The 10,555-nt window shown below is 45.4% G+C and overlaps 1 protein-coding gene across 5 annotated transcripts in view; it reads right to left on the reverse strand.

The window, feature by feature from the left end:
* ctbp1 (C-terminal binding protein 1) overlaps nt 1-10,182 on the reverse strand; it is a 15,534-nt gene extending 5,352 nt beyond the window's left edge. The window contains exons 1-4 of one of the 5 annotated variants that reach the window (XM_077022443.1): nt 10,032-10,182; nt 3,012-3,166; nt 370-514; nt 72-278 (exon numbers count right to left, since the gene is read on the reverse strand). In XM_077022443.1, the coding sequence (XP_076878558.1) occupies nt 72-278; nt 370-514; nt 3,012-3,166; nt 10,032-10,038 (514 nt within the window). In that variant the 5' untranslated portion in view covers nt 10,039-10,182. Of the gene's footprint in view, nt 1-71; nt 279-369; nt 515-3,011; nt 3,182-5,470; nt 6,384-6,468; nt 6,759-10,031 lie in introns of those variants that run through there. The other 4 variants (XM_077022441.1, XM_077022442.1, XM_077022444.1 and 1 more) reach the window with 4 other exon arrangements.
* Nucleotides 10,183-10,555: the final 373 nt, after the last annotated feature.

Raw genomic sequence — 10,555 nt, forward strand, 5'->3', positions numbered from 1 at the left:
AAAAGAACGAAAACAATAAAACCACGTTAGAGATGTTTGCCACACCCACTAAGAGGCACAAGCGTGCTCACCCAGTCCGATGATCCCGAGCGTCTCCCCCCGGATGCGGGCGGCTCCGGACGCCACCTCCCGGATCTGCTCCACGCTCTGCACCCGCGTGCCCTCGCGCAGGGCCTGGTGCAGCCAGGTGGTGCGTCTGTACAGGTTCAGGATGTGACACAGCGTGGAGTCGGCCGTCTCTTCCACCGAAGCCGAGGGCACGTTGCACACCGCTATCCCTGCGGGTTTCCCGGTACACGTTTACACGTTAAATGATTACGTTATGGCGCACACTCACGCTGAAGATACACGATGAAAGGGGGGGTTTACCTAATTCCCCGGCGGACTTTACGTCGATGTTGTCGAAGCCGCTGCCAATGCGGACGATGATTCGAAGGGCTTTGAATTTCTCCAGGTCCTCCCGCATGAGGGTAATGGTGTGGTACATGAGGGCCCCCACAGCTTCATTCAACACCTGCGGTTCAGGAACAAACGTCTGCTCAGTCCCATCCCCTCACTCCTTCTTCTAGAACTGGAACCATCACAGTCCTGAACCACCATGACCTTCTCAAACCCATCCAATCTGTGGCATTTGAGTTTTTGTTAGACCACCAAGACGTCTCAGAGAATGTAAAATGTTCTCCAAGCTGCTTGGCAGGAATTCTGATTATGCTACTGGGAAACATTGTATTTTAGCCATTCCATCTCAGTGGTACGCTGCTTTTTAAGAGCAAACCCCAGAAAATGGATTCACTTCTAAAAACCAGGTTATTGAGTCAATGGATACCAGCCAGTCAGCTGATGGGGAGAAGTGGTTTAGTCACCTTTAATGCCCACCACATTCACCTTGTTCCCAAAATACATTCACTCCAAAAGCGGGATTAAATGTTCTTAAATGCGGAGGCGAAAACAAACTGATCGTCTACACCGTGTTTATCATGTTTTATGTTTACAAATAAAAGTATTTATGTATTGGGTTGATTGAGTCCTCACTTCCACGACGGCGGCCGTATCTACTCTGAACAGGCTCTTCAGCACATTAATTAAGGTCAGCCGTCGCTCGCGTTTTACATAATCATAGAAACATTTCTGCTCCATCGGCCCCATGACTAAAAAGCTTTTCAACGACATTTTCAGTGTTTATTAACCTCTACGCTCAAAGAGATCGCCCTTTTCTTTTTCGAACACGTCACCTCCCAGTCTCAGCACGTAGCAGACAAACACGGATATGGATTAGACCCTGGTACACTAGCAGGCCTGACTGGAAATTGTAGTCAAAATGGATTTTCAGTGTGTTTATTATGTAGTTATGGAATTAATTTCCAAATTCATTAAAGAAATAGTGCCAATCACACGCTGCAAATTTTTATACCACCGACATACTTTTATAGACATGGCTATTTTCTGTATGCTTATCATCACTGTTGTTTGGCTAACTCTCTGACAAACAGTAAATCACACCAGTAAATCAATAGATAAATATAAGTGATGGATAATTTTAGGTTATTTATAACAGAAAAAAGTTGCTGTCGGGTAAATGGATATGATCCCCTAAAAATTCAATGAGATTATTATCTGATTCTATTGGGAATCCATGTTCAGTCAAGGATTACACTGTATCTGTGATCAAGAAATCGAATCTTTCCTGTTTAAGAGACAAAAATAACAGAACTCGAAGACTTTGGCAGAGTAACAATTAAGTCCTACTGCAATTATAAGTTAATACCATTTTTTGCTGGGGCGTGAGGGGTTTGTTCGTGACGGACAGTTTCGAACAGACAATGAGAACTTGTTTTGTCATTTGGACACGTGCCACCGATTTTGATCCCAGACAGACAAACAACAAGTAAGGTTTTATAAGAGCTTCTTTCATGCTCGAGGGAACCGTGTAATACCCCTGTCCGTTCAGCAGGGGAACTCGAAACGGGCAGGACGGCCGTGTTCTGGTGGGCCCGTGGAGGAGGGGGCAGAGCTAGAGCAGAGGGCCATCTGTCTGTGTGCACCCTGGGAGCCCGCGGCAAGACCAGGACACTCGACCGGGCTGGACTCCAGAACTACGCCACACGTGCCAAAACAACCTACGAATCTGTGGAAAAGTGCAGTGGCACTCCCACATTTAAGATCCGCCCGAGTGTCTCAGGGTGTGTTTTTCAGTAAGTAGAAGTGATGGATCATGACAGTAATTTGTGGCATTAAAGAATACTTATGCATGGCTGAATATGGACAAGACAGATCTAAATCCTCAGGTAGCTGTTACAGCTACTGCAAACATATCCTACATGGGCAAACGTCTATGAACTTCTGTCATATTTAATATAAACTAACCGGGCACCTCCATTACTGTTAGTACATAGTGTGGGAGTAATACACGTGGTAGCATTTGAGCATGTGTGGACACATGTATATGTAAGGGAACATATAGGCTAGGCAGTGTGGGTAATTTGTTCATATGTAAGTGTTACTATCCATACTGTCAGGGTTAGAGCATTATTATGCATCTATAACAGACATAAATGTGGCAAATTAGCACCCACAGGCATAGTGGTAATATGCCACCTTGAACGAATGCCCATTTGAACCACAATGGCCACCGGTATGAGCTGATATATTGTTAAACTATTCAGTGCTTTCGGATAATCAGTCCCACAACCCACGTTTATCGCAACTCCCTCTGCCTAATTCAATGTTCTTGACTATGCAATGTACCTTGTGAGAAAAGACTTTTATTAATTTTATAAATGCCCAACACTGCCTGCCGAGATGAGCCAGGACAATGACTTATGTTGCGTATGAAGCCAGAAACGCGTGTTCCATAAAAGGCACGGCATAAAATGTTTACGCGCATGTGGACCATGAAATAACACGCGGTCTACAGCTCGCGATCGGTTATCATAAACATGCAATTTGCAAAAGGCGTGCGACTTGTCCGACCGGTTTTGTCATAAACATAATATAGAGATCGTTTCCCGTACCTTCTCGTGGATCTCCTGGGTGGACTGGGCGTCGCAGAAGGCCACGGTGGCCACGTCCTTCAGGATGGGCATCTCCACCGTGCAGTCTCGCCCGTCCAGCAGGGCCACCAGCGGCCGGGGCTGCATGGGCCCGTTCATTATGGGAGGCCTGATGCCTGCAGGAAGAAAGGCTTTAGCTGCGTCATTTGGCTTGGTCTCGGCAGGTAAAAGGTTTCACACAAGACGTCAGATAGTCACTGGCTTGAATTCCAGGCAGGCCTATTGTGTACACGGTTTCTAATGGCCCGGCCACTGTGCCCTAGCAGAACACTGAAGATGCTGTCACCATAGTCTGGATTCCAGCTGTCTTCAGAGGCACCCGGATCGGCTGCAATTTCACAGTTAAATCCAGTGAAGTGGAGTGTGACTGTTTCTGTCCACAACTGTCATTCAGTTCAGTAGTACTGAACAGACGGCTCTAAAGTCCCTCTAAAGCAAAAGTGGCAAAACAAACACAGGAGACGTGTCCGACACGGTCAATGCCGCAGTATGGACTATGGGGTATGTAATCTGCACTCAACTGCGTCGGTTAAGACTACTGGACATGTCCGGTTCTAAAGACCGTCCTGCCCTATGAAAGGACAGGATCAATTCCATGTTGGTGGTGCAATGGATCGCGGCGATACTAGCTAGTGCCAGGAAACCCAGGCTGCTGTCAGCCCACCAGAGAAACCAACATCGGAGCCTTAAAAGGCTGACCAAGACCGCTCTGTGCCCTTTGTGAGATTAAAGACGAGATATAAATCTAATCAATGCAGGCAATCGAAGGTGGAGAAATGGCCGCAGTGCTGCAGATCACGGTTCATTTAACTCTATTCTGCAACATCTGGATTCAGTTTTACTGTGGAAGCAAGAGAAGCAAACCTGTGTACCATGTGACCAATCAGGTTTGTTCTTCGCAAATCCACATGTGAAGGAAGGAGTCAGTAGACCCCACTGTCATATCTGTGCAATTATTTCATTTTCTAGAGGAAAAAAAAAAAAAAAAGACTGACTTTTTATCCCACACTTCCTATTTCCCCAAATCCTGGCCAGAACACGCCTGGAAATTGAGGCAGATGCAGATTAGAGCCTTTATCGGAACCACAAGAAACATAATCATAGTTATCAGGCCACTGAAAAAGGAGATTGCAATAAAATGCAAATCATTTGAACAACTGCACTCGTGGGCTTTAAAACAGATCAGCTCAGATAGCCCTGAATCGCACACATTGTAATTCAAGGTTTTCAAGGTTAGTCTCACCAGGAAGAACCCCCCCCCTCCCTCCCAGACTAACCTCAAAAAATGAATTCTGCACTTTAGCACCACTAATATAGAGTTATTTCTGGGACTAACAAAGTACTTTGTCCTTGACTCATGGTATGCTTCTACCAACGGTGCACATTTTCTCACTCACAACACATGAAATTAACTCTCTGTAGCACCTTCTTTGAAAAGACATTTGTAAGATTTCTATCTGTTGCTGGATCTGATTGGAGATGGTGTTGCAGTCTATACAGACGCACAAATAAGGTCTCGCTTAATGGGAGAATGGTACCCACTGAGCCCTTTGTACTATGCAGTCATGTTCTGGTTCGGTTTGATTCTGGTGTTTCACCCTGCTACGTCCTTCTGTAGAGCATGCTGGGAGTTACTGAATGACTAGGTAAAGCAAAGCGACCATGCAAAGTTGAAAAAAGCAAGGTTGAAAAGAGTCATCGGTCCCTTAAAAGCTGAGATTGTGTGATTTTCCTCTGGGATAAATTCACCAGGCCAATGGCACAATGGGGCATTGGTGTGTGTGTGGTTGAATTCGACAGGTCTGATCCGTATCTCCCATGTCTAATCTGGCGTGTGCAGGCTTGGTGTGACTGTTTCCGCCTCCCCACCAAAGTTCTTTTCCAAACACACCCTCATACCAGCCACCTCCCTCTACGCTTGTGGGCTGACACACAACCGTAGTCACATTTATGTACAAACAGCGCTTCATTTCGGTTATGAGCAGAACCATTAGCCCTCCATTAGAAATCTTTCAACACCTTGCTCTCATCTGACTCACATATACACGGATATCAATTTTCTCTATTTTATCCCCCCACAGGGATTTTTTCATTAACTCCTAGATACTCAGATCACAACGTCTAGTAGTTTCCACTTTTCTTAGACAATTGATTTTATTTTTTTACACTTTTCCAAGCCTCAACTTCTCTGACACAGAAGCAAACAGTCAAGACAACATACGCATCACTAATCCCCGTCCCACACACCCAGCCAGAGTGATAAAAGAAACAGAAAAAAGGACGAGTTTCATTTACTCAATATCACCACTCTGCTATCTGAAGATTCACATTTCCTGATTTTCAAAACACAGTCAGAAATGGGGGGGGGGGGGGGGATAAATAAAAAAATCCAACAACAAACAGCTGTAGCTCATACTTACAGCACACTTCTATCAAAACGCGGCCGTGTTCATACTGCTACAACCTCCGGGGAGGGGGGAAGAGAGGTGTGTTTGAATGAGCCAGTTCATAACCAGAACCAACTGGGTCAGCCTCACTCCGTCTACCTCGCCCAGCAGCCACGGGCGATAACTCAAACCGACAGAGCTCTCTTCTGCCTGGGTGCGGAGTGGAGAGGCAGGGCTAAAAAACCCAAACCCAACCCCCCTATGAACCATGTGCAGGGCGGCTGACGTGCTGGATCCGGTGCCTGGCGAACCAGTGGATGGCGGTGTCTGGACCGGGCCGTGACGAGGAGGGAAACCGAGAGGACCAAACTCTAATTACTCTTACCATCAGCACGCAGCGGGGCGGAAGACGCGCCACCGTTTGTCTCTTGTAACTGCGCCAAATGCAAAATTTCAAACAAATAAGCAAAAAAACTGTAATTTAATGTCAATATATGAGGCGATATGTCCACAGTTGTACACATAGCGGCTCTTTTTTTCAACTCTAAAGCGCCGTACGGTGTTAATTCCTGTCACCAACATCGCCCTCAGCTGACTGAAACACATTCCTCCCTCGAAAAGAGCAAAATTAGGAAGCGAGTGTGGGCCGGAACCGAAGCCTCATTTCCACCGTGTTCGGGAGGGCCACAACGGTCCCGTGTCCTCGCCACCCCCGCCGGTATTACACGGGGAGGTCGAGCAGGAGTGTGTGTGGGGGGGGGAGAGAGAGAGAGAGAGAGAGGTGGGGGGGTCCACCGGTCCAGCGGCAGAACCAGCCCGCCGCGCCGACACGGCAACCCGGGGGAAGAGGGCAGAACGCGCCGTCGCATGCGGATGAACGATAATAAAAAAAGAGGGAGAAAAGGAGAGCGGAGGGGAGGAGAAGAGGAAGAGGAGGGGGAGGGGAAGGTACAGCACTGTAGCCCACACTCAACGGACAAAATATGGCTTCACGTGTGTCCCCATGCAGGAATGAGAGGTTAAACGTTTACCTAAAGGCAAGCCTTTGTTCAGCAGGTGAGAGCTGCCCATCTTCCACGGTCCTCCACGAACAACGCGAGTCTGTCCCCTCAGCCAGACATCCACCAAACCCTCAGCATATGGCGGCTACCACTATTTTCTTATTCCTTTTTTTCTCCCCCCTCTGCACTAGAGTAGCTAGCTTACACACGCGCGTTTTCCCCCCCTCCTCCTCCTCCGTCTCCTTTTCTCTCCGTCACTCCCTCCCTCTTTTTCCTCCTGCTCCCTCACTTTCTATTTCGACACTGTCTGGCACACACACACAGCATGCAAGTGTCACTGCATTTGTGGGAGTGGGAGGGGGGGTGGTTGCAAGAAGGAGAAGAGGAACGGGGTGGAGCCTTTTGCTCACACAAAATTGATCTTTTGTTTCCTGAGAGGAAAAAAAGAAGGGAAAAAAAGAATTATGGAAATACTCAGGAAGAACCGAGGGACAGTGAAACGAGAGCTTGTGACTTTTTTCATCTCTGTTTTAAAGTCCGATTCCTACCCCCCCCCCCCCAAAAAAATCTGAATTTAAATTTAAGTTTAATTAAAAAATGGTATTTAAAAAAATTCTATACAGAGACCTCTGAAACATTAATATGCGATTTGAAATGATTGTGTGAGATGCATCAAAACAGAGGGAACCCCTCCAGTAGTGGTCCTGGTGTAGCATATTAATAATGACACAGAGTAGAGGTCAATAACACTGCTCACTGCTACAGACTCTAAAGCTTTCTGGTTTAGACTACAAAACAGCACTACAGGAAATTCCCGACTGCTGTATGATCTTTGGCGAGGCTTTTAAGAACTTCATAAACTTTGTGACTCTGGGTTTTTCTTTGGCTGAACAACTTTGAATTTGGCTATAATAATTCCACTATCCCACTATTTGAACTGCTAATCCAGTAATGTCATACAACTGTGATGGTTGTTCAAGGCAAACTCCAGCATCACAGACCTCATAAAAATATAATGTGGTGTACAAAATCATAAAGAAGGCATAAATCAGCATGAACTAGAAGTAATAGTGAAATAGGGCACTTATTCATGTAGGACTACATTCAGCATACAAATAAGAAAATGCATTTGCTCTAGCCTATTGGCTTACACTGATTATGATGATATAGAAGAACAAACTGCCCTCTAACCCCAGAACATCACAGAACTGTCCATGTTCCTGCCCATTCTTTATACTTTCTAGATCACTTCTTACTCATTCCAAACTTTTTTCATCTTCCCTACAGGGTTTAGGTTACTGGCTCTACGAACTAAGTTCCCTTTGCAGGACTGTCATGGGGTGCAGTTCAAATGGAGGAAACAGGGCTAGTTGTTATACTGTATGGCCAACAAGCTAATTTGTGATACAGGACAGACAAGGTGGTGCAGGAGTTTAGTTCATGTGGAGCAAAGCCATTTCTCAGCGGCCTTGCCTGGGCCAGTGGGTGGGGGCAATTTGGGTACATGGGCTAAAATCCCAATTCAAAGCTACGTACTGTCAATTTTGTTTAGACATAAGACATACCTGGCAGTGAAAGTGAACATGTCAAAAATTGCCCCATTGGGAGTAGGCTTAAAACCCGTCATTAAATAAAACTAAAGCTGGTGATCAGAAAGAGAGATCTGTTACTGAAATGTTACTGCTTAAAGAAGGATCACAATCTTTTTTATTGCACTTATAACATTGTGACAGCAATTACTAGACAGCTTAATTTTTTATTTTTTAAGAGTGAACATTACAACACAGGTTTCTCAAATTTACACCATAAAAAACATCAACAGTATCTTTGATCTAATGGCAACTGATATTTTAATTACCTATATTTAAACATTGCCACAACCAGTTCATATAAAATCAGTGATTCTGCCTCAAAGCAAGACTTTTCTAGATGTTGTATTTCCTCTGAGAAATTTGCACAAGGACACAGCAAGGTGAAAGCGACACACTGTGGATGTACACAGGTCGGAGCAATCTGGAGACATGACACCAAATGAATCCAGCAGGGGAAGAGATGTTCTACCGTGGCATGAACATCTAGTCCCAAGAAAACTAAGCAGCATGCCATCGTACAACAAAAAATGTTAAAGGAGAAAAGAAGAGCAGAAGATACCAAAGATGCCCCCGATTACACCAAGGTACACACTGCTGTTGTCTTTCTGAGGCTCATGTGCACACACACACACACACACACCCCAGTGTGGGAAATCTCACAGTGACTCTTATGGGACAACAAACACACATGGATGACAACTTCCTGAATAAATTCTGCATTAACTGAATGCATCCTACTGAACTGAGCCCCCAGAAAAAAAATAGGTACATCATTATTATAAAGGGACAGAAATTACATCTGAAGGAAACACATGAAGGAAAGCAGCAATCTCTCTGAGATGATCCTACCCAATATTATGGAGGCTTAACTTTAAGTGGCCATTTTTGGGTTACTGATTTAAGGTAGTTAGGTAACGGACATGATTCAGTGTGACCTTTGGACAAATTCCATGGATAAACATGCCACAGGGACATGAATAATGACTAAATGTGAAACCTGCTAAAGGGTTATCGGACAATCAAGCAGTAGGACTTAAAAGCTCTTGAAAACAATAATCACAAACAACACTCTGTCGGTCGTCCAGCACGCATCTTATTTAGACCTAGTGCACCAATCAATCAAGTGCTAAAATGTCCTAGTTCAGATTGTAGGACCTAGTTCAGCTTTGACCAAAGACAACACATTTAGCAACACGCTTATTAGTGAAGTCTGTCTGATCTGCGGATGGATGTCAGGGGGAAGGAAACTTTCTTTGATGACCCAATCTACTCGTCTCATTTCATTTAGATTTTTAATACTTTTGGAACACATATTTCGTGTAAAGGTACAAACAGAAATGCAACACTTTAAAATAGAGCCTGCTCTTTAAAAGATCGTCTTCCGACGGATTCCAGGTGATAACGACACTAAAATTACTTAACAGACCTCTATTATGTATTCAAATGTTGGAATTTTCTGCTTAGAAATACAATAGCCTACTTTGTAAGAAAGAAGCCAAGTATTTAAAAAAAACTGCTTCACAATCAAAAAGAGTTGTGAAGTATTAAGTGATATGTGACTAAAGTTTAAAACGGTAAATCTGGAATTTAAAAAACTCCCGTATTTGATTTAAATCTAAGACGGATGCATTTTGCAGGGTAAACACGGGTCTTTACGTGCATAAACTAGCCTACCGCCGCGTGTGGAGAGTGTCTATAGTGAGCCAAGGCCAACACACGAGCAGGCTGGGGAAAGTCGCCCTATTGTATCGCCCCTCCGCCGCACTCCGCCACTCTCCTGCCCTCCCTCGGTTCTCCTGCCCCCCGACGCTCCCCTCAACTTCTACGTGCTAGCTAGGGAAAGCCGGCCCCACCAAAATCGGTCCGTAACTGCCTCTCCCTGCCCGAGGGGGGGGGGTAAAAAAAAGTGCCTGTCACCGCACGAGAAGGCCAGCTGGCTAGCGCTGACGAGCACGCGCAGCGCACAGGAAGTAGGAGAAAGGGGCAAAAACAATCACAAACCTTGCATCACCCGTTTGGAGGTTCGGTCCCTCAATGTGCCCGGGATTTGGGTAAAACGAGCAGCGGAAAAAAAAACGACCAATCAGATTGACTGACCGGGAAACGGCCAATCGCAGCAGGTCGCCGTTGGAAACGGGCCAATCGTATCATGGCTCGTGATGGAGGGCGGGTTCACTCGCACTAACACAGGAAAACGAAATCTGAGCACGCTGTGGGGTGGAGTGGAGGAGGGAGTGGAGGAGGGAAAGAGGGAGTGGAGGAGGGAAAGAGGGAGTGGAGGAGGGAAAGAGGGAGTGGAGGAGGTGAACGACTGTGGGGGATGGTTCGAGGGGGACTATCATACGAATAAGCTGTTTTTTTTCTGGCCTAGTAAAGATTACTCATAAATGTTGGGACAGTGTTGGTAAAATTGATGGATTGTCCAGTGTAGCTAATGGGATGTTTTGAAAGCACATTATTTTACTATAGTTTACTTAATTCGGTATATTCGGTTGTTAGAAAGAAAACAGCATGTCTATTAAGTA

Source organism: Brachyhypopomus gauderio, chromosome 11, assembly GCF_052324685.1.
Source record: "Brachyhypopomus gauderio isolate BG-103 chromosome 11, BGAUD_0.2, whole genome shotgun sequence".
NCBI lineage: Eukaryota > Metazoa > Chordata > Actinopteri > Gymnotiformes > Hypopomidae > Brachyhypopomus > Brachyhypopomus gauderio.